This window comes from Microcaecilia unicolor, chromosome 5 (genome assembly GCF_901765095.1).
Source record: "Microcaecilia unicolor chromosome 5, aMicUni1.1, whole genome shotgun sequence".
NCBI lineage: Eukaryota > Metazoa > Chordata > Amphibia > Gymnophiona > Siphonopidae > Microcaecilia > Microcaecilia unicolor.
The window spans coordinates 81,053,382-81,078,473 of NC_044035.1; the positions used below are offsets into that span (position 1 = coordinate 81,053,382).

The window sequence follows — 25,092 nt, forward strand, 5'->3', positions numbered from 1 at the left end:
GTTGACAAGAACGAGCGAACTGGGGCTGAGCCTGGGCAGGCTGCCGAGAAGCAGGAGTGTACCTACGCCTAGGATAGGAATAGGGAGCACTCCTCTTCCCCCCCCCCCCCCCCCAAAAAAAAAAAATACCTCCTAGATGAGGAGGCAGTAGCAGAAGGCGCCCGGTGGGAGAGAGAAGCCATAGAATCATTATGCTTCTTGATCTGATCAACAAGATCCTCTACTCTATCACCAAAAAGGTTGTCCCCCTCCCCCCCAGCAAGGAACATCCGCCATTCGCTGCTGGACAGAATGATCCAGGTCAGAGACACGCAGCCATGACAGTCTGTGCATCACTATACCCTGAGCAGCAATCCTGGATGCTACATCAAAAGTGTCAAATGTACCCCTGGCCAGGAACTTTCGACACGCCTTCTGCTGCATGACAACCTGGCGAAAAGGCGCGGCCAGTTCCGAAGGGAGTGCATCAACCAAGCTCGACAGTTGCCATATTTCCGATCTGACGAAGAAGGGCAACCTTCGAAAGCTAATCAAGAAATGTATTAAGTTATGTCCAATAAAAAAAGGTATCATATTTTCTTTTCCATGTTTTATTTTGTTTGATTTCTATTGATAACCATATTGAGTCCCGTAAGTGCACGCTCGTGAAGAGCTGGTATGACTGAATCTTGGCGGTGAGCATAGCGGCCTGATACGTCTTCCTCCTAAAAGAATCAAGAGTTCTAGCTTCTCTGCCTGGGTGCGCCAAAGCATAGTCTCTAGTACTACTGGCTCTCTTGAGGACGGAGCCCACCACCACGGAATTGTGTGGTAACTGGGACCTCATCAATTCAGGTTCACCGTGGATCCGATATTGGGATTCAGCTTTCTTTGGGACCACAGGGCCAGACAGAGGGGCCGACCAGTTTCGCATAAGGACTTCCTTCAGTACCTTATGCAGAGGAACTGTTACAGCCTCTTTAGGTGGAGAAAAATAATCCAGGACCTCGAGCATCTCAGCGCTGGGCTCATCCTCAACCTCCAAAGGGAAGGGAATAGCCATAGCCATTTCCCGGACAGAAGAGGAAAAAGACAGACTCTCTGGTGAAGATAGTCTCCTCTCTGGCGGAGGGGAAGGATCAGAGGGAATCCCAAAGGACTCATCAGAAGAAAAGTACCTGGGATCTTCCTCTGACTCCCACAAATGCTCCTGCTCAGTGTCAGATAAAGCCTGTGTCAAGGTACTTCGACATTGAAGTGACGCCTAGGAACGATGTCCTCTATGGCAATGTCGAGAAGCCGAACCCCAATCCGACGGCGGCGAAGCTCCCTCCACCGACGTTGAAGGGGAGTCGACCTGGGTGGCAGCCGACGCCGATGCCACAGGCGGCACCACATTCGGAAACCTCTCCGCAGGAGAAGGGCCAGACACCGCTGCAGCAGATGGTACAGAAGGCGCAAGCACCCCTGACACCGAAGCTGACTGACATAGCAGTCCCTCTAGAAGTTCTGGAAACAAGGCCCGGATGCGCTCGTCGAGAGCCGCCATCGGAGAAGGCTGTGGGGTCAGTAGAACAGGCGGTGTCAGAATCTGTGGAGGCTCGGGAGCAGGCATCGGGCTGCTAGGAGACCGACACATCGGCACCTCCTGTATCGAGGGGGAGCGATCCTCACGGCGCCGATGCTTCTTGGGTGCTGACTCTCTCGATGCCCCGGAGCTCCCGGTACCATGCATTGAAGGAGAATGATGACGGTGCTTCTTCGCCTTCGCTCAATGCCAGTCATTGAGACTCCTCGGTACCGATGAGGATGTGGAATCCTCACGTCTCCTCCGTGCCTGGTCCAACAAAAGTAGGTCCCGGGGGGCCTGCATAACTGTCAGGCTTCTTCCCTGGAAGCATTGGGTTTGTGAGCCCTTGGACCACTACCGTGGAGCGGCAGTGGCAGGCAAGGTCACCTTCAAAGCAGAGACGAGGCAAGGCTGGACTGGAACCCCGGACAGGAGTTCTACACAGGAACACACTGGACCTAGGCTTCACCTACGCGTAAGCCACCGTTCCCCGAGGGTTGAGCCCTCAGGTTCGGGCAGCCGGCAGGGCTTACAGGAAAACCAGAGCTGGAACTAGCAAGTAGGAACAACAGGAATCAGGATACAGAAGTGCCCCCAGGCACCTAGGCGAAAGCAAGGCAGACAGACCGGGAATGTCCGGGTTCCGGCAATAGTCAGGTCTGGCCACAGGCACAGAATATCCAGGTTCAGGCAGTAGTCGGGTCAGGCAGCAAGTATCGGGGTTCAGGCAGTAGTTGGGTCAGGCAGCAGGCAGCAAGTATTGGGGTTCAGGCAGTAGTCGGGTCAGGCAGCAGGCAGAGAGTAGTCCGATTCAGGCAATGCTCAGGTCAAGTAGCAAGACTATGGCTGGAGTTCCAGTAGCAAGGAGTACTGGCAGCTGACAGGACTAGGGCTGAAGCTCCAGAAGCAAAGGAAAACACTCACAGGAAAACCAGAAAGCTAAACACAAGAAAACTAGTAAAGCTGTACACACGCTAACAAGAAAGGTATGCCCAAGCTAACTAGTCACACGCTAGGAATTCACACTAAGCAAAACACAGGAGAACTAGTAAAGCTGTACACAAGCTAACAAGCAAAGCTATGCCCAAGCTAACTAGTCACACACTAGGAACTCACACAACACAACACAACACAACACACCACACAGGAGAACTAGTAAAGCTGTACACAAGCCAACAAGAAAAGCTATGCCAAGCTACTAGTAACAAGCTAGAAACTCACACTGAACTGGACAAGGTCGCAGTGCACAGAGCACTCAAACATACCAGGGACCTTAGACGATGCAAAGGCCAAGGCTGCAATCTCTAAGTGATTAATAAAGCCCTTCAACACCCGAGGAGCAGCTGCAGCCATCAGTAAGCAACTACGGAGGCTGTCCAGGCACAAACAAGAGAGACAAGTCTGGCAGCCTGGAAGAACCGGACCAGGCTAAAGTCTGGAATGGGTAGGAACAGCAAGACAAACTATGGCAGCCACTGGCTCTGGCCACCAGCGGGTGAGAGGAGCACAAACCAAGGAGCAGGCAGAGCGCAGACAGAACATAGAGAGACTTAGAATACCTAGGTGCAGCACAGAGGAGCAAACAGAGCCAGGCTGGAGACAGAGGTAGAGCTAACTCAGGCAGCACCCCCAGGTGCAGTAGAGTGGAGTAATTAGAGCCATGCTGGAAGCAGCCAGCACACAGAAGGAAAACTACTCCAGAAAGGATAGGCAGAAGCCAGCTTAGAAGCTGACCCCCAGAAATAAGGTAAGTCTGAGGGTGGTCAAGGCCATAGATGTGACAGTAACAGGAGGCCTTGAGCCAGGTGGAGACCCACTCAATGCCTCACTGCTCCCAGCGCGAGTTGGTCTCTCAGCAGCCATTACCTCTGCTCCCAATGTCAACGCCGACTTTGGTACCGATGTTGACGTTGAAGGAACGGACTGAGCCCCAAAAAGCTTTTCTCGTTGGGCTTCTCGAGACGCTTGGGTCCATTTCTTCATACGAAGACACAGACTACAAGCAGCTGGGCTAGGGTTAGGACCAAGGCACTGGATACACCAGGCATGGGTATCGGTACCTGAGATGGTCCGGTTGCACCGAGTACAACGTTTGAAGCTGCTGGGTGTCTTCGATGACATGGAAGGAAAAACGGCTTCGGCGAAATCAAGAGACGCGATTGTGCCTATTAAAAGAAAAAAAGGGCACACAAAAAAAAGGGAGAACCCGACTGCGTGGCCTAAAGCTGACCGTGTCGAAAAACAAAGGAAACTTTAAAAGGGGGGGCTAAACTAAGAATTTAGCTACGCTGAGTTTTTTTTTTTTTAAAGAAAAAAATGAAGAAAAGTAAAGAATGATAGATACAAGTCGTCAGACTCTTTTCCTGGGCCTTATGAAGAGCACAGAAAGAAAACTGTCACCTTGTTCGCGGACAAGAAAAAAATGAGGAGACACGTTCACGCGACAGGCGGGAAGTTGTCCATGTGTGCACGCCAGAAGGCTCTAGCAAAACTTTTTATTTTTGCTGGTGAAAAATTTGCTGTTTCCTGGGCCAACGCAGACGTCGACCCACATGTAAGAACAAGCAGCCTGCTTGTCCTCGGAGAAAGGGTATTTCACCTCATAAAGGGCAATGTTCAACCATTGGTCAAAAAAACCCCAACTCCATTATTTTTCAAATATGAAATCCAAAGATGCAGTCACAAGTCTAAGAACTCATTTCATGTTCAGTTCATATTGTAATCCAAATTTCCGTAGCCTGTCACTATTCAGCTGCAACAGGGGATAACATAACTTGGCAATTCTTCAAAGACTATCACTGCACAAATTTTAGCACTTGTGCCAATGGTCTCAAAAAGGAATTAATTGGACAGATGAGTATTGTACACTATGCTGTATTAATGAGACTGCCTTGACACACATTCAGTGACGTTATTGTACTTGATGGTCTTATGGATATATTAGCAGTGGTCCTAAGCCTAGCCCAGTTTATATCCAAGCTGAGATAGTGATTTGCCCAGGGTCACAAAAAGGATCAATGGCAGAAGCAGGAATTTAATCCTGGTTACCTTGGTTCTTATTCAATTGCACTAACCACCAGGCCACTTCAACTCCATGCCAGGCTGTATATATACGAGATCTCCGATTCACTGCTAATGCTTGCATTGTTCCAACCTAAGCAACACATCAAGTCATAAGCTTCTGGTGCTTTTTTTTGTTTGTTTTAATTTGTTTTTTAGGCAATGTATTAACTCAATGACACTTTCTTTTGCTAGAAACCAGAGGAAAATCTTAGGCCAGACCAACCATTAGGCAAGATTAAGAGGTCACCTAGTGTAGCAACTGCTGTCAAAGCAAAACAGTAGGTTCTGACAGTCATGCAAAAGAACAATCAGCACATAATTAACCTGCATTTCTATAAGATTTTGTGTGATGATTATTACTGTTGAGATAAATCATCATAACTTTGGGGGTGAGGAACTGAGCTGCAGGCTGCTTCTGAAAGTTTAACTGAGTATAAGGTATAAGGCTGAAGGATCACCTAGGGTGCCCATTACCCTTGTACCAGCTCTGAGGAAATCTATCTTTGCCCTAATCTCAGCCTTAACTGCTCAGTTGTGGGGTTCCTCAAAGGCCCATTTTATCTTCACTGCTCTTCAATCTCTTTATTGGCCCTTTGGTTTCAGTTTTTCAGAACTCTGCTGTCTCCTCTTACTTCTATGCTGATGATATCTTATTGCTTTTTCATGTGGACCCTGATGATCTCAATATATTTCCCTTGTAGGCTTGTCCAGATTCAGTATATCAATGACTTCGTACCCATCGTTTAATCCTTAACCCTGACAAAACCTTGGCATATTGGATAACTGGGCATCCTTTTTACCCCTCTGTTGATCTTAACCTATCAGGAACTTCTGGTATACCAACTGAGTCATTCTATTACTTGATGGCTACTATAGATTATGAACTATTATTTTCTTCTAAGGTTGCAAGTGTTATGAAATCTGGGTTTTTCATTCTGTGTCAGCTTTGCACAATTCGTAAATACTTTGGTCATCAGTCATTTCACTCTCTTCCATGCTATCCTGATCCCTGGGCTGGAAATTGTAATGTTGTATATACAGGGACTTCCCAGGCTAATATGAGAAAACTTCAGACCTTGAAGGACACGGCAATCCATCTCCTCTGTCATGCTACTGGGTACGACCATGTGATCCCTCTTTTGAAGCAACACCATTTGCTTGCCCCTGGTATACAGAGTGCAATTTAAGATATCAACTCTCATATTCAAGGGCTCTCTGCACGGGTGTTTCTTTATACTGTCTACTTTGACCATTCTTTACACACCAAGAACTCTGCTCCTATATTGCTCATCAGTTAGTCCTCCCAATTTTGAATCAATCAGACACTTGGCATTTTCCTTCCTAGAACCAGCCTCTTGGAATAATCTTCCTTCTGATATTCACAGTGAACTGTCAGTTCAGAAGTGAAGACCTGGCTCTTCCAACAGGTGTTCTGACTTTGTAGATTCTCTGTTCTTCTGTCTTGTTGTTCGGATGCCTATGGTTATGTGGCCCTTCCTATCTTAATATTGGTGTTCCTTTCTATATTTTCTTAGTTAGCCTGTACGCCACGTTGTCCTGGTGGTCAATGAGCAGTACAGTAAATACTAAAACTATTTAAAAAATTGTTCATTTTAGCTAAATATCATACCTCGTTTTTTTGCCTCTGCCACCATCTCATCATATTCTTGTCTATGGCGTAAAGCTTCCTCAACCGACTTGGCAGGAAGATTTCTTTAAAAATAAATAAATAACATTTTAAAACACACACGCTCCACACAGGAAATCATAAGCAGTTACTGTTAAGCATAGAATTCCTAGCATAATCTCACACTTTATTAAGTAGATTCTAGCTATATCCAAAATTTTAAACTTTAATGTAAGGAAATTATCTGAGGAGAGCACTAGGAAGTTTGCAAGTGTCTGGTACAATGTGGTTTTTGTGTGTACAGAAAAAAAAAAACCCATAAGGCACTTCAGATGCTGAAGCCCAATAGGAATTATAATTGTTGTCTTACTGTGATCACACACACTCATAAAATACAGTACAGCCCATGCTGGCACATACCACAATTATACTTAGCTAGCTCTTTACAGTTTCCCTCGCCTCTGAGGGTAGACTATTTCCTTCCATAACAAAATCTGATATTATAATTGTATGATTCAATACAATATTTGTAAAAATATTCTATTAATTTCATCGCATGATTTTAGCCACAATGATTCCCTTTCAGAAATCTAGCATTTTTTTAAACCTTTTAACAATTTGAGTTACTAATACATGATATTTAAACACATCCCATTTTATTTAATGGTACCTAGTTACTAATAATACAAGTTACCAATAATACAAATGCATGATAGTAATTTTAGCTACATATATTCCCAGACATTTCTATTTCAGCAAGGATCACTGCAATACTTTAAAATTCTGCAAGAACTTCTGGGTAAATTTTAAGCAGAATCATGGTGTCTGTGAGAATCTGCAACAGTTTAGCAGTCTGCGCAGTATGTTGCTTTTTCAACTATCTGCTTTATAAGGAAGAAAATGCATACAGTTACTACATGTGAACACAGAAATTAATCTGTTCTACAAGATTAATCCTTAATGATTGTTCTGGCCTCCAAGAAGAGAAAGGATTTTACAAAGTATTTCCCAGATGCTAACGTTAACACATTTTCTTCTTTTAAAATTTTAACAAAGCCAAAAAAGAAAAAAGAAATATTTGCTTTGGTGAGCACCTGGAATTGTCACACTAGTTCCTGGATTCATCTGCTGCAAGTGACAAGGAAGGAGCCATTTACTAAGACTTAAAGCATGCTAACACACAGGACCCTTTTTAGAAGGACAGAAGAATTTGAGTGGTTTGTTCAGCTACATATAATTATGGACAATGCTTATAAAAAAAATGGCAGCTGGTCCATATTGCTCATTTGTGCCTTCCCACTGGCCTTTCTGTAGTAATAATAATCTTTCTTGAAATAATTCTTTTTGGGAGTTTGTTACAAACAGTCATTCCTTCAAAAATACTCTCTATTTCCATCTTACTTGTAAATTTCATTTTTTGCTCTGTTGTGTTTTCCATTCTATTTTGTAAAACCATTAATCTCAATCTATGAATGCACACTTACTTACTCACTCTGGGGTCGATGTTCAAAAGGGATGTAACTGGGCAAGAGAAGCTCCTGTTTGTTAAACCCTAATGAGCTGGCCATGCCCAGATATTCAGGCTGTTCTAACTTTACCCACTGAGTTAACTGTGTACCGCTAATAGTATCAGCTGATACCCGGTTAAATTCTGTGTTGTGGCACTAACCTGGATATTCAATGCCAGAGGCTACACGTGCCGTGTCACTGAACACCCAGATTAACTCAGCTGTAGCTGTGCATGACTGCGGGCTGAATATTAACCCCTCTGTTTCTAAGAGTATACTAGAACTATCCCTGCAAAAAGTAGTGTGCGTTAGTAAATGACCCCTCCCCTCCCCGAAACACAATGAGCTTTCACAAGAAAATATGAATAGAATGATCACACTGTTTTAATTCAATTCAAATATAACATTTCACAATGAGAGAGCTATAACTTACTGTAGGCCCTTGTTATTAAATAGCCATGTACACAGTAAATTTTCTATCATCTATAAGGGTGCGCTATTGTTCGAGATGTTGTTCGAGAACTATATACAAAATTTCCAATAAATGACATTAATTTTTTTTTTTTTTTGGGGGGGGGGGGGGGGGGGGGAAATGGGGAATCAAGAGCAGGTGTTTGGGAGGAAAAGGCCATCCATATTTCTTCTTATTGGTAGCTCGATTGGTAGTGGCCCCTCCTTAGAAAGTTGGTGGGCTAAGGTAAAATGGCTGAAAGACATAGAAGGGGCTACAGCCAAATGGTATGGATAGGTATCACAATTTAATGTCCTGTGGCAGGCATTCACCACATTTCTTAATTAAAAGAATTTCCCCCTCACATAGGTGGAAAAATAAGGAAAATAAAAAAGACCCCCCTCCCCCGTCCCTTTTATGGTAATCCTAGAACTCTAAGAGACAACGTGATGCTAGTATATTAGGATAAGCTTCACATCCACACAATGGCTTCTAAACCACATTTTATAAAAGTTTGTTGGATGTTCTGATGTATATAATTTTAGTTGAATACAATAATTTTTGTTGCAGGCTTCAAATATCATGGGATCCTTTCACTAAGCTGCAGTAAAAAGTGGCCTTAGTGCACCCTTACGGGTATTTCCCACATGCTAAAGCCATTGGCCAACTTTCCTATTTTTTGAATTAATGGTCACATGCTTATGACCATGTGCTAATTTTGCTATTAGCGCATGGCCATTAAAAAAGGAAGAGAGTGAGCCCTTACTGATATTTTGTAGGTGATAAGGGCTCACGCACTAATCCTGTGCTAATCAGCACACTGTAGTGTAGATGCGCTAACAGATTAGCGCATCTCTCACTCTCCGCCCCTAGATATGCCCCTTTTCAAAAAAAATTTCAAAAATATTTTTTAGCGCGTAGCTTGTATGCGCAGATTAGGAGCTTACTGCAGGACGCCTAAGCATGTTCTACAGTAAGTCCTTTTAAGTTGCGGTATGTGCTAAGTATGTTATGAAGATTGCATTACTGCCAGCGATGCACTGTTACTTTCCATGCTGGTAAATATTTTCATGAAAATCAACAAAAACAAATATTTAAAAAAATAAAAAGATTTCAATAAATTTGTCTTTGTAAATATAACAAGTATACAGATCTGACACAGAATTGCCACCGCACCTGTTAACTTGCTGCAGAATCTACCTTTTATTTGCTGGAGGAAATACAAGGTGCTTTACATAGTTCTGAAATTCACTTGATTCTCTACTTTTAATCTTTAGAAATGGTCTAATTTTTTACATTTCTTGGCATTTTGTAATACATTGATATTTTAGTCTATGGGAAAACTTTTGGAATTTCTTCTCTTTTAAATGCAAAAGAATAGGAATTCAATCAGACAAGGGAATCTCATTCGTGAAGTCCTGTTTACTAAGCCGCGTTGTAGGCGTGCAAACTTTTTAGCGCGCACTAACAATAGAGACGCCCATAGGAATATAATGGGTGTCTCAATCACTAGCGCACGCTGCTAAAAAGTTAGCATGCCCCTTAGTGTTAACAGGCAGAGAAATTATATCATCATCATTATGCTGTAAGGAAAAGTTCTGTCCTACCCAATAACTTTCTTTCCTTTAGTCCTACCTTATCAGTCCAGACCAATGAGTTGTGTCTGTCTACCAGCAGATGTAAACATTAGTTCTCAAATGATTTGTCCCCTTAAAGGTATCGTGCTGCACAGATTGTTTAATATTTTGAATAAGCAAGAAAAAGATCTACTACACCAATAAAAATAGAAAATATCTAAAATGCACACTGGTGTATTGGTGGAAAACTACAGGAAATATTACATTCACTTTTTGTCCTTTTTATTTTATTTTTCTATATCTTTTCTTTCAAAAATAAAGAGGAAAAGACAATCAGTGGACAGCAACAGTCCATTCTTTGTGGCGAGGACTACAGAAGAAGCCGCCTGCGAGATGGGTCCCCGTTGGGACCTCAGCCAACCATCAAGAAGGAACTGCAACGCCGTATATTTGGCGTGAGGAACATTATGGATATCATTAATTGAAGACTTGACAGTGCTGCCAAGTTCATATATAGCACAAATCAGCGTTCAAAGTTAAGTGCAGCTTCGCTATTTTCGTTATTTTGTTATTTTTGCCACATTATATGTTTGATAGCTTATATCGATGTAGATTAAAGTTTGGATATTTTTGAAGCTATCAAACAGTTCTGGAGGTTTTTAGACCTTGGATTATAGTTTGACAGTATACAATGTTAAGTGTCTGCATTTGAACCAGAGCCTCAATATTGTTGATAACGGTCTTTTCCTCCTTATTTTTAAAAGAGAAGACATAGAAAAACAAAATAAAAAGGACAAAGACTGAATTTAATACTTCCTGTATTTTTCCACCAATACACCGATGTGCAATATTTTGAACAGCCAAGCAATGGTGCTCAAAATTCACCTTGTAGTCAATATTGAAACTTTGAGACGACGAGGCATATTTTCAAAGCACTTAGCCTTCCAAAGTTCCATAGGTTTCTATGGAACTTTGGAAGGCTAAGTGCTTTGAAAATATGCCTCCAAATGTCTCAATCTGGTCAGAATCTTGCCAGTCATTACAGCCTATACTCTACTGACATGCAGATATTTCACTGAGTCAGGAGGCATGTGACATAAAATAAGGTTAGGAAACTTAAAAGTAGAATCAGTGATATCTAGAAAATATGGCTTGCAATTAAAAGAAAAATAATCAACCAGAGAGGGATTCTGGACTGGTCTGATAGGACTAAAGGAAAGAAAGTTATCAAGTAAGACATAACTTTTCTTTCCACAGCATCCTATCAGACCAGTCCAAACCAATGAAATGTAGCAAAGCAGTGTCCCCAACATAGGGTGGGACTAAAAGATTGAAATACTCAAAAACAGTGAAATTGGAATAGCCTTAGATATTCTTCCCAGCAAAACCCAATAGAAAGAACAAAGACCAATCAAAAGGACTCTGGAAAAAAAATAGTATGGAAGAGCAGAAGAAAGTGAGTGGAATGAAAGTAAAACAACAGAAAATAGCATTGATAGACAATGGAAGAAATGCATAAAGCAAGAAAAACTCAACTGGTGATTTTTCTTAAATTAGTCTTGGAAGACAACTGCCTAAGACCAAAGCACATCTATGAAGGGAACACTGTAACTACAATAGAAGTCCTGGAGGAGATGAATATCCAGAGAAGGGAATACAAAAAGAAAGCTATCAGGAACTGAAAAACCACTGTGCTTCTCCGTCTACATCTGTAACAACCAGGGCAGCACTTTTTAATCACGATTAGTCAGATAGTTGAAGCTTTTTATTGCATGATTAAAGGTGGGACATAGCCAGCAGTCTATTTGGGGGGGGGGGGTAAATTTCATGCCCCCCTGTGCTTTCACCCATTCTCTCTCTCATGTGCCCCCCCCCCCCCCGTGCCTTCACCCATTCTCTCTCTCTGTGTTCCCCTGTGCTTTCACCCATTGTCTCTCTCTCTCTCTCATGTGTCCTCCTGTGCCTTCACCCATTGTTTCTCTCTCATGTGCCCCCCCCCCCGTGCCTTCACCCATTCTCTCTCTCTCTAATGTGGTGTGCCTCACCTCACCTCCCCCTTCCTTCCTCTCCAGCAGTTTTCTCTTGATGCCCTACCTTGCCCACACACAAGGTAAGTCTGGCAACTCTCCCTCCTGGACCAGTGGTGGTGCTCTCTCCCCTCCCCTTTTTTCTTTCAGTAAATCTTTGCCCAGCAGCAGTATTCAAATGCTGCCTTGGCCTGCATCAGGCCTTTCTGTCTGACTTGTCCCACAGGAAGCTGTGTCAGAAAGGGGCAGGACAGGTCAAAGGGAAAGGCCCAATGAAGGCTGAGGCAGCGTTTTAACACTGCTGCCACTGCAGGGCGAAGATTTGTGGAAAAAAAAATAAGGTAAATGGGATGGGGAGGGAAGAGAGAGCAGCCAGCGCTCTGGGAGGGAGAGATGCTGTACCGACTGTGCGTGTGGGCAGGCAGGGGAGGGACAACAGTTAATCATTAATTGAGATCAAATTTTTAGAACACGACTAGTCGCAGTGTTAATTGCAATTAACATGCAGCCCTAGTAACAGCCAGTAAAATTCTGAAGCAAACTGAAGAATCACCCTTCATTGAGAATACAGAAGGGAGACCAATGAGGTCTAAACAGAATGGCTATTAACTGATCTGGTGTCAAAGAATGCCCTATTCAGATACAAAAATCCAAATGTCATCATAAGAGCAAGAAGAGAGCATAAAGGCCCTGAGACATGCTGTAAAATATGAGATACTCGGACAGGACAACCAAGAATGGGAGCCTATTAGACTCAGAATAAAACCACAATATCAGAGACTTCCTGAAGTTGTGTAGCAGCAGTGGCTAATGCCAGTGCTATCAAGTTAGTTGCGAAAAACAGCTAGCGTGTAGAATCACAAAAAGAAGGTGGTTTATACAACCTTAACCATATGGGTGACCATCGAAACTGTACTAAATAGTCGTGGAGAGTAGATAAGGCACACAGCTACCAAAATCAGAGAAGACAGTTTACTGATGTAGCCAAGCACCATAAGCAAATACATCAAGAGATGTTATACATATAACCACAGTAGTTGGAGCTATAGATGTGACTGTCAAAACTGGAGACATCTACGCCACTGCTGTAGCAGGAGTTATAGAAGCAAGCATGCAGCTGTATCCATATAGGCGTCTGCAGTAGCTGGTGCCACATAGTCATCCGTGGCCCAAGACAGGTAGTGCCATACAGGCAGCCATGATATCTGGTGTCACAGAGACACTGTGGTGCCCATTGTAATACTGGCAGGTGCAATGGCCGGTGTAACATTGTTGGCTGTGGTGGCTGGCATCATACAGGCGCAGTTGTAGTTACTTGTGACCAGTGCATTTTTTGTGCTGGTACGCAACGGTACGGCGTACCGGCACCTTTTTCTCCTCCTCCCCTCCCCTCCCATTATTTCCAGCGATTCTCCGCCTCTCTCCTGCCCTCCCATCGACGTGCAGCGATTTTTCCGTCCCTCCCCTGCCCTCACCTCTCCCATATCCAGCGATTCTTCGTCCCCCAGCATCCTCCTTCACTGCCTGCCAGCCAGTCGGACTCAGAAGCGAACGGTGCAGGCAGTGATTGGCTGGCAGCATCGTAGCTTCCCTCTGCAAGTCCCGCCTATGCGTAAACAGGAAGTTGTAGGCGGGACTTGCAGACGGAAGCTACGACGCTGCCAGCCAATCGCTGCCTGCACCGTTCGCTTCTGAGTCAGACGCTGGCTGGCAGGCAGTGAAGGAGGACGCTGGGGGATGAAGAATCGCTGGATAAGGGAGAGGTGAGGGCAGGGGAGAGGCGGAGAATCATTAGAAATAATGGGAGGGAAGGGCAGGGGAGAGAGAATTGCTGGACATGGGATGGGATGGGAGGGAAGGGCAGGGCAAGGGAGAGAGAATTGCTGGACATGGGAAGGGCAGGGGAGAGAGAATTGCTGGACATGGGAAGGGCAGGGGAGAGACAATTGCTGGACATGGGATGGGAGGGAAGGGCAGGGCAGGGGAGAGAGAATTGCTGGACATGGGATGGGAGGGAAGGGCAGGGGAGAGAGAATTGCTGGACATTGATGGGAGGGCAGGGATGAGATCATTGCTGGACATGGAGGGGAGGGCAGGGAAGAGAGAATTGCTGGACATGGAGGGGAGAGAAGAGAACCGCTGGACGGGGAGGGGAGGGCAGGGAAGAGAGAATTGCTGGACATGGAGGGGAGAGAGGAGAATCGCTGGACGGGGAGGTGAGGACAGGGAAGAGAGAATTGCTGGACATGGAGGGGAGAGAGGAGAATCGCTGGACGGGGAGGGGAGGACAGGGAAGAGAGAATTGCTGGACATGGATGAGAGGGGAGAGAGGAGAAATGCTAGAAATGGATGGAGAGGAGAGCAGGAGATAGAGGAGAATTGCTGGACATGGATGGATGGAGGAGTTGGCTAGGAGAGAGGAGAAATGCTGACTTGGATGGAGGAGAGGGGAGAGAGAATTATTGCTTTATATGGATACAGAGGAGGGAAAAGATATGAGAAATGCTGGACATGGATGGAGGAGGGGAGGAGAGAGGAGAAGTGCTGGACATGAATGGAGGGGAGGAAAGAAAAGAAAAAAGAAGATGCACATGGATGGAGATGAGGGAAAGGGAAGAGGAGAAAAACTGCACATGGATGGAGAAAATAGGCAAAAGCTGGATCCATGTTATACCTCCTCCAATCAATTCCATGGAGGAGGACCCAGCTTTTACTTATGGATGCAGGGCAACAAAAGAAGAAGAAAGGTGGAAAGTAAAGAAATAAATGGAAAGGAAGCCCTGGAAACGGAGTTAAGAGAACAGATAGAGAGCAGCAGAATCAGAGACTGGGACCAATATGGATAGAAAAACAAAGTCACCAACAACAAAGGTAGAAAAAAAATCATTTTATTTTCATTTTAGTGTTTGGAATTTGTCTTATTTTGCACTGGGTATACTGGAGCTGTAATAGCTTACAGAAATTATTTATAATGAAAAAAAATCACATTATTTTTTCTCCTATACTAGTATAATATTTTCAATGATGTCTGTTTATATGCACCATGGCTGGCATAATGGGTGTGGCTAATGTGGGTGTGGCTATAATAGGGGCAGTGCCATGTGTGGTGACCCCACCCACAACGAGTACCGGCACCTTTTTTTCTACAAAAAAAGCACTGCTTGTGACAGAGATGGCTGAAGTAACTGGAACCATAGAGGCTGCACAGTGGTAGAGGTAGCTGTGGTAACTGGTATCATACAGGAGGCTGCTGAAGCTGCATGTAATATAGCTATGGCAAATGCGTGGATGCTACATCTGATATCCTACTCATGGGTCATGTAGCAGAGGTTATGCAGTAAGCTGTTACATGGGAAGTCACACAAATGTGTATCTAATGTCCCACAGACAGCTAGTTTATCTGTTGCCCCATAGGCAGCTCTGCAACTGTCCCATATATACAACTTCCATAACTGAACCATACAGATAACTGCTGGAATTGTGCTACATAGGCAGTCGGTGCACATATAGGGTGACAGAGTAGCTATGCTATATAGCTGGCTACTAGAACTGCACTATACAGCTGACTTGGAATACTACGACATGTAGGCAACTGTCACACTAGTGAGGAGAAGTGAGCCCTTGGGGCACTGCCGAGGAGTGGCGGCAGCAGGAGAACCACCCAAAACAAGAGACAAGGCAGAACATAGACAGTCAGATACAACCAGGCCTGGAGCAGCCGGACTGAAGCTGTAGCTGAAGTAGAGCAAGCTGGAACAGGCAGGGCAGGCACAGAAGAAGCTTCCAGGAAACCAAACAGAGTCTTAGGTTGGCGGCAAGCAGTAGAATAAACCAGGGAACAAGCAGAGTCTTGGGCAGGCAGCAAGCAGGAGAAATAAACCCCTGGAAAACAAACAGGGCAGTCCACCCCAGGATAAGGAGAACAGGAAGCAATGCAACAACTCTCACCGACGAGAAGCTCATCAGATGACCTCTGTTGCCAAGGCAAAGTAGAAAGTTTCCAGGTGGTTCATAAAGGCAACCGACAAGGGAGTTCACCTGGTAAGGGCACTGCTAAGTTCCAAAAATCCCAAGACAGTCTGGAAGGCTGGAAGATCCGGACCGGACCAGCAGGACTTCTGGAACATGAGAAACAGCAACCAGACAGTCCATTGCAGCCACCAGGTCTGACCACCAGGGGGCGAAATGAATGAGCGCATGAAACATGGCCACAATCGTGACAGCAACTGCTGAAGGTAAATAAGAAATTAAGCTATTTCAGCCACACAATGACACTGATTGTGCAACTGTATAAGACAGATGGTTGTCGCAACTATGAAATACTAGTATACTATGTGACCAAGCTGGTTGTTCCAGAAATAGAAAATAGGCAGCTGCTTAAGCTGAGTAGTATCAGCAGTTGTTGCAACTATGGAAACAGCCAAGTTGCTGCAGCTATGCAAAACAGGTGAATGTTGCAACTACACAAAGGTGGTGGTAACAGGAGCCACACAGGTAGATGTTGCAGGTGAGCTACACCAGCAGCCACATAGCAATACAAATAGTTGCTGCTACCGGGAAGAAGTCCAAATGGATGGTCCAATTGTGCAATATAAGTGGCCGCTGACACCATAGAAACTAGTGCACTGTGCAACCAAAACAGTTGCTATAAACGTGCCACATAGGTGGCCGTCACTGTGCAACCAAGGTTGTTGCTGCAACTGCACAATCAAGGAGGCTGCCACCCTGTGTAATACAAGCAAGTGCAGAAAGCTTGCAACCCAGGTGGACAACGGTGTCACCAAGTAACCCAGGTGGTCAACACTACCACACAGGGGCTGCGAAACTCAGGAAAATATAGTAAGAACTGTGCACTACACGTGGAAGCAAGTGCACCATAGTTGAATGGAAGAACTGGGCAACTGAGCCAGCTCTGAATTCTTTGGCTGTATTATTTCTCTAACCAAAAAATAGTACTACCATGCATAATCTCGTAAGCAAGATGAGTAGCTCAAGTTGAAGCAGATTGTACCATCTAATTTGGTAGAGCAGTCAACAGTTGAGTTGTACAGCTTTGGACAGACAGGAAATGTAAACAGAATGAAAAAACACATCTTTAAAAAAAAAAAAAGCCAACTGGGACAGTTCTATGCATAGTTAAACAATTCAGTTCAGAAGATTTTTTTTATTTTTTTAATGAATAGGAAATCTCCCTAGGACATAAAAAGGGCAGAAGGGATCCTTTTTTCCTTGCCAAAACAGATCATTTTCTCAGGTAAAACTAGAGATAACTGAATATCAGAAAACAGAATTGATTCTTGTGGAAAATACAACCAAGGTCCTAGGCCAAGATAAACAGTTTAATCTTCAGCACAGATCTAGACAGGAGATTTTACACTGCGAAGAATAAGGGTACACATAAGGCACAACATACAGCTGATATGAGAACAGGCATACAAATGAATAGCAATATGTTCCAGTATATTCACAAATGCAGCTCACAATATCAACAATTAGTGACCTCTGGATCCACACCCGAGAAAGAATAAAAGGGAGAGGCACTTATGTGAGCTGTCTTTTTTTCAATGTAAGGAGAGAAGAGATAATAAAAGTCCTGATTTGCCTACAGAGAGTCATATAGCTAGGATAGTCAGACAGCATAATTAGGGGGAAAAAAACACTAGCTGACAAACAGGAGGAGGAGGAGAATTCTGGTTTCTAGTGGGAAAAAATGTGACAAAAAATTTAAAGCAGCACTCATAAACAAAAAAGCTAGTCCTCCACGTAGTCACAGATAAATATCAACTGCATAAAGAAACTGGAAGAACAAGGCTTTCTTGTCAGTAACTCATGCAGCTGAGCAGGAAAGTCCTTGCTGTGAGGAATGATCAAGCCAGATACATATGTGTGTTTAAAAAGGAACAGAAAGGAGGTCACGTGGTGCTGTGAAAGCGAGAGGACGTTTGTCAGACTGGCTCTGGGGCCCCAACCCTATTTTGATAAATTTCCTGCTTCCCACTGTCAAAAAAGTCAAACAGAGGGATGTTGGGCAGAGTTGGAAAACTGGACCATGCTCACAGTAAACCTCTGGAGGAGAAAATGGTGGACTTGATGTCCATGGCAGTCTCACAGTTCACCAAAGAACCCTTGGCGGATCACACACAAGCAGTCACCCGAGCACTGGGTCCCTGACTGGAGACGCTGTAGGGATAAATTTGGAGCAGTTCCAGCAGTGCAATACAGGGCTTGAGCAAAGAGTGTCCTTGTTGGAGGACGTATCGCATGCAGGGACTGCAGAAGTGGATGCCCTGAAAGCACAGCTTCGGTAACATGCTGAAAAGTTGGAAGATATGGAAAACCGCTCCCTGCGTTGTAATCTCTGCTTTGTGGAGATTCCAGACATGGTGGCAGATACTCTACTAATCTTGGCTCTTGAGAATTAGATGAAATGGGAATTTCCCATGCAAGCAGACCTGGGCCCCCCGAAATTGGAGAGAGCTCATCATCTGAGCCAGTGCGATGCCTGGGATCTTCATCTGCAGGTTATTATTAAACTACATAATTATGTTCATAAAGTGGAAATTCTTCACATATATAAAGCTAAATGGGACTTGTTATATTATGAAGATCAACCAGTGCGTGTATTTCAAGATTTCTCTTAGGCGTTGACAGAGAAGCCTAAGCAATTTTATCCCCTTTGTGCTGCATTAGCGGAAAAGCGGATCTGCTTCGTGTTTCTATACACAGCTTTATTGAAAGTGCACCATGAAGACTGGTGGAAGACTCTGGACACAGTCAAGGTTGCACAGGATTTTCTAAATATATTTCATTCTAATGCTGGACCTTCCACCTGAGCGCTTCTGGACATCCCAGATATGTTGCTCAGGTTTTTGTTCTTTTTTTCCTGATTTTCTCCTGCCTCCAAGGAACACCAGAAACTGCAAACGGGTTGAGTGGGCAATGTGTATTACTCTGTCATATCTACTGTGATTCTGTGTTATGCAAATGTTTTGTGTAGGCAGGATCTCTTGGGGGTTGGGTCCCTGTGAGGTGTCTTAACAAGACCTACTGGCATTCCTGGCTTGTCTGAGTATGTGGGGGGAGTATTTTTGAGTGTATGGTGTGGGGCAGGCAGATGTAGAGGGAGGGAGGGTGGTTGGTGGTTACCTTAAGCTGGCTATACGTGGTTCTAACATTTGTCTTTTCAGCTTGGGCTTTGCATCCTGGGTTCTATCTGCTAGGCTGTGCGCAACTTGTAGTGCTTTGTTTTGCCCATGGTGGTGGTTGGGAGATTGGGTTCATGTGTTGGCACTGTATACTTGCTTTTGTGCATTTCTTTAGTTGTGGGAGATGATGGGTTGTCTTGTCCTGGGAATGCATCGGGGATTTTGTCTCCTATTAAGAGGACCAAAATATTGACCTTACTGAAAACTTCACCAGGCTGATATTGCGTGCCTTCAAGAAACCAAGCTCACGGATCAGGAACATCAGAAATTGCAAAGGGGTTGAGTGGGAGATGTGTATTACTCTTCAGCAGCACACAAAAAGGAGGGGTGGTGATCCTGGTCCGCAAGAATTTGCCCTGCGCAACTAAAGAAGCTTGAGCACTCTTTTATATTGAACTAGCAAGGGTTGGTGAATATGGTATTTCTTGCCTATTGACTGTAGCAGGGGACTTGAACCGTGTGCTTGATCCTCAGCTGGATTGTACTAGTGGGATGGCATCTCCTGAAGAATGCAGCATTGTCCGGGGGGGGGGGGGGGGGGGTGGGGGGACACACTATTTGTATACGGCCCTGGGGATGGTGGCTTCTTGAAGCCTACTGAATCTGGGCAAGAGAGATTACACGTCTTTCTAGAGCACATAGCTGCATAGTGAGTAGCCTGTTTTCTAGAGTACCATGTGCAGATTGGACTGCAGGAAGAGTCAGATCACTCTTTCATCCAAATGCAGTTAGAAGTTGGTGGGGGGGGGGGGGGGGGGGGGGGGAATCAGGTGGGACAGTAGGTACTTGCAGATGTCCTGCTTATTTACAGGGTGATGCTGCCTTTCACAATTATCTGACCCGAAGTTGGCAGGAGTTTAGCTCCTTTAATGAGAACATGTGCAAGACCTGCAGTTTTGGGATACGGCCAAGGCAATTCTTAGAGGGGACATCATCACCGATGTGGTCACTCGAAAGCGACAAATTGCACAGGGCATTGTGCATCTTGAGAAAAAATTAGCATTGACCAATGTGTTAGACATCTTACTCCTGTAGCTCGTGAGGCTTTTCTGGCTACATAAACTGCTTTTAATTCCCTTATTCACGAGCAGACTCATAAAATGCTTTTGTATAGGAAATTTCAGTATCATCGCTTTGGTAATAGACCCAGGAAGAATCTGGCATGGGTCACTAAACAATGTCAACGCTCTCGTTGTATCTCAACTTTATTTGATATGACAGGGAATATCTTGATTAAACCATGTGACATTGCTGTACAGCTTTATACCTATTTTAAGACCTTCTACGCAGATCCAGGAGATAACTTTGGATCAAAGCTCACTGATTATTTGGAGGATTCAGAGATCCCCTTGTTGTCTGGATTTGAGGATCGCCTTGTTGTCTCTAGAGCAGTGTGCTTGTAGAATGAGCCATTACAAGCGAAGGAAATTCAACTGTGTACTAATCAGCTAAAAAACAATATGGCTCCAGAGTTCTTTAAGATGTTGTCTTTTCCAGTGCTGGGCCCCTTGAAGTACATAAGTACATAATTATTGCCATACTGAGACAGATGAAGGTCCATCAAGCCCAGCATCCTGTTTCCAACAGTGGCCAATCCAGGTTACAAGTACCTGGCAAGATCCAAAAACAGTACATTTTATGCTGCTTATCATAAGCAGTGGATTTTCCCCAAGTCCATTTTAATAATGGATATGGACTTCTTTAAGGAAGCTATCCAAACCCTTTTTTAAACCTCACTAAGCTAACTGCTTTTACTACATTCTCTAGCAACGAATTCCAGAGTAATTACATGTTGAGTGAAGAAATATTTTCTCCAATTCGTTTTAAATTTACTACTTTGTAGCTTCATTGCTTGCCCCCTAGTCCTAGTATTTTTGGAAAAAGAGTAAACAAGCGATTCATGTCTACCCGCTCCACTCCATTCATTATTTTATATACCTCTATCATATCTCCCCTCAGCTGTCTTTTCTCCAAGCTTAAGAGCCCTAGTCGCCTTAGCCTTTCCTCATAGGGAAGTAGTCCCATCCCCTTTATCATTTTCAGCGTCCTTCTCTGTATCTGTACCTTTTCCAATTGCACTGTATCTTTTTTGAGATGCAGTAACCAGAATTGCACACAGTATTTGTGATGTGGTCACACCATGGAGCAATACAAAGGGAAGGGGGAAGGGAAATGGGACTTGATATACCGCCTTTCTGTGGTATTTTACAACTGCATTCAAAGCGGTTTTACATATATACAGGTACTTATTTTGTACCTGGGGCAATGGAAGGTTAAGTGACTTGTCCACAGTCACAAGAAGCTGCAATGGGAATTGAACCCAGTTCTCCAGGATCGTAAGTCCGCTGCACTAACCACTAGGCTACTCCATGCCACTCCAAAGGCCTAGGAGTGGCATCTTTAAAATTTCTAGCCTATGGAGATGATATGTTGCTTACTCTGGCAGAACCACAGACTTCTTTGGTTCGTTTTTTTTTTCCTCATTTGAAATTAAATCTTCATAAGTTTATGGCACTTCCCTTACAGCACACGGTGAGTAGTATTAGTAGTAGCACTGGGAGGGGGTCTTTCCCTCTCCAATGGGCCACTGGTTTGCTCAAATACTTAGGCATACTAATACCTACTGATTTGTCTACCCTGTATAAAGTAAATATTTCCCCATTATTGATGCCAGTTTCAATGTGGCAACAGTTTCTCCTCTTACTTTCGAGCCGTATTGCTCTTTATAATATGCAGATTCTGCCTCAGTGGCTCTATGTGTTGCAGATGTTGCCGGTTACCCTTTCCTATCAAAAAAGTTACTTGATCGTTTGTTGCGTGGCTATTTGTGGCAAGTTAAACACCCTCACCTTCCGCTATTGGTGATTTACAAGCCAAAATTGAAGGGCAGTTTAGGCATCTTGCATTTGCAGTTGTTTTCCCTCACGTGTGGTATGAGACATGTGAACGATTAGTTCCGGGGTACTTCTTATTTTTTGGTGAGGGCAGCGGAAGTTCACTTGGGTGAGCCTTGGCATTTTAGTTACTTATTGCATGCACCTGATTGGAGTTCCCATCGGACTTCTACTTTATTCTACAGGTGGATTTTCTCCCAGGTATGACCTGGGTGACCTTTTCGCGTTGGACCCAGGGTGGCACGCAGTATTTGTTGCATGTGCTTCAGGATTCTGGGCGGATTAAATCTTTTGGAGATTTGCAGACTGAGTTTAGGTTGCCTGGTGTAGCTCTCTTCCAGTATTATCCATTGAGACATTATGTTTCTTCTTTGCCATCTGTGGCACTTTCAGAGTCCGCTCATGAGGTATATTTGGAAGCCTATTGGCTGGATGTACAGTACTCTATCCCTCTGAAATGCTATCACAACCTCCTTCAGGACCAGTTACCAGAACTGGACTATAGCACATTAGGTGCAAAAGTGGACCAAAGATTTGGGGATTGCCCTTTCGGTAGAATAGTTTAAGTAGTGCTTGTTCAATTGAGAGGCCCTTACTCATAATGTTTTGCATGGGGAACTCCAATATAAGTTTCTCTTATGTTTATATGTTTCCCCCATAGAGCTTTTTTAGCTACCTTACATACTGAAGATGTGTGCTTGAAATGCTTGACTCCGCATGTCACCCTTGGGCACATGTTTTGGTCCTGTCCTGGTTTTGGGAGGGCTGTGGCAACCCATGTTTCTCGGTTGCAGAACTGGTACTGGCGACCCACAGCTTATTTGCTATTTGATCAAATTTCATGTACTTGCCCAGTTCCTAAAGGATATGTGGGTTTTGTAAAATGTGCTATTTTGTTGGGTAAGAAATGTATTTTGCAATATTGGTTGCAACCTGAATTGCTGGCTTTGGCCCAACAGCGTTCCTTGATGCTTCACCAGGTCTCCATGGAACATTATGCTTTTTCCAGACTTGGGCCTCTATCTCTGGACAGTTGTTTCAGTGAACCTGGGAACCTTTACATTGTCTATGACACCTTTGCCACATAGCTGTTTGCTAAATCGTTGATTTGGACTTGTTGGACTGGAGCACAATTTTTGGACATGGACATTTTGGGGATGGGGGATAGGTGGGAGGGTTGGGGAAGGGGGGATGTTACACAAAAAATTTTGGCTCTTGTTGTTCTATTGCAGTGTTTTGAATCAATAAAGATGATTAAAAAAATGAACAGAAACACAGACAACACTAGTACACTGAAAAAATCAGAACAGTTTCACCAAATGCAGGCTGACTTCCAACGGAGACATCGATGATCCGGGAAGGGGGTGGGCAGTGGTAGGGATCTCAGAGACATCTGAAATATACCCCCGCTCCATAGAACAGCTATCTTTTTTTTTTTTTTTTAAACAGGAGCTTATGCCAAAGAAGGCACCAAACTCAATTGAAACCCAGATATTAAACTGGGTCAGGAGAACAAGCCCAGAAAGGCACCTCCAACTCAACAAGCACAGCTGAGAAGCTGGTTCAGGAGAACTACTACTACTACTTAACATTTCTAGAGCGTTACTAGGGTTACGCAGCGCTGTACAGTTTAATAGAAAGGACAGTCCCTGCTCAAAGGAGCTTACAATCTAAAGGACGAAATGTCAAGTTGGGGCAGTCTAGATTTCTTGAATAGAGGTATAGTGGTTAGGTGCCAGAGGCGACATTGAAGAGGTGGGCTTTGAGCAAGGATTTGAAGATGGGCAGGGAGGGGGCCTGGCGAATGGACTCAGGGAGTTTATTCCAAGCATGGGGTGAGGCCAGGCAGAAAGGGCGGAGCCTGGAGTTGGCGGTGGTGGAGAAGGGTACTGAAAGGAGGGATTTGTCTTGACAGCGGAGGTCCAAATAGGCACTCCCACTCAACTGAAGCCCTGCTCAGAAGCTGGTTCGGATGACAAAACAAACAAGCACCCGAAGCCAACTGAAACTCAGTATAAAACTGGATCAGGAGCGCAAAACCCAAAAGGGTAGTTAAAACTCAACAAACTAGTTAGAAACCAGGTCAGCAGCAGGGCTATTAGTCCATCATATATCCACTTGGAAAACAGAGAAATACTGAACATGCTATGCAGCATGATACCCGTAAGGGGCGAATCACTTGAAAACTTTCATTTTCTGTCTCCATCCGCTGGTAGACAGACACAACCCATTGGTATGGACTGGTTTGATAGAATGCTATTGAACACATTAATTTCAAAGGGAATAATTTAAACTGGTCAATTTCTGTACATAAATTAAGCTTATCTCCTCTGTAAACATTAACAAATTATTTTTATGTACCATACATACAGCTTAATGACTCAAACTGTGAAATGAAAAAAATTATGTTTTACCTAATAATTTTCTTTCCTTTCGTTACAGCAGATGAATCCAGGAACAAATGGGTTACAACCATCTATCAGCAGATGGAAAAAGAGAAAAGCATAATGAACTCTGCTATATAGTATGGAGTGCATACTGGTCAGCTAGTATTTCCCATAACAAAGCAGAAAGTGACAATGTGTCAGCATTCTTATTCTTCACAGTCCGATTCAGAAACATCCTCCTCATGGAACTAGCCCCAGTAGCAACCTGAATCAACAACTTAAACAGAGAAACCAACCAAGAATACCAGACACAGAAATAGGTGGGATCCTGGATTCATCTGCTGTGACTAAAGGAAAGAAAATTATCAGGCAAGACAGATTTACAATCCTTACAATCAACAGCAGATGAATCCAGGAACAAATGGGATATAGCAGTCCTCACATTGGGCTGGAAACAGATAGCTGTAAAGATAACTGATGCCCCAAACAGTGCATCTGCCACGCTGTGATATTCAAAAATGATAGTGCTTAGAAAAGGTGTGCAGAGAGGACCACATCGCTGACTTACAGATCTTATCCAGAGAAAAAGTACAAGACACTGCCCACAAAGTAGAGAGGGAAGGCGTCTTACTGGCCAGCACAGGCCAAAGCAATAAGTTTCCTTCATCTAGCAAGCAACTGTCACCTTAGAGACCACAGTACCCTTATTAAGCCCTGCGAACAGGACAAAAAGAGGATCCAACTGGTGGAATTCATTGGAAACTTACAGATAAGCACGTGACGAATATCCAGGAAGCATAATGA

At 44.0% G+C, this 25,092-nt stretch overlaps 1 protein-coding gene across 1 annotated transcript in view; it reads right to left on the reverse strand.

Moving 5' to 3' along the window:
* TBC1D12 (TBC1 domain family member 12) overlaps nt 1-25,092 on the reverse strand; it is a 198,777-nt gene that overhangs the window by 56,391 nt on the left and 117,294 nt on the right. The window contains exon 5 of the mRNA XM_030203044.1: nt 6,243-6,325. Within this exon, the coding sequence (XP_030058904.1) occupies nt 6,243-6,325 (83 nt within the window). The remainder of the gene's footprint in view (nt 1-6,242; nt 6,326-25,092) is intronic.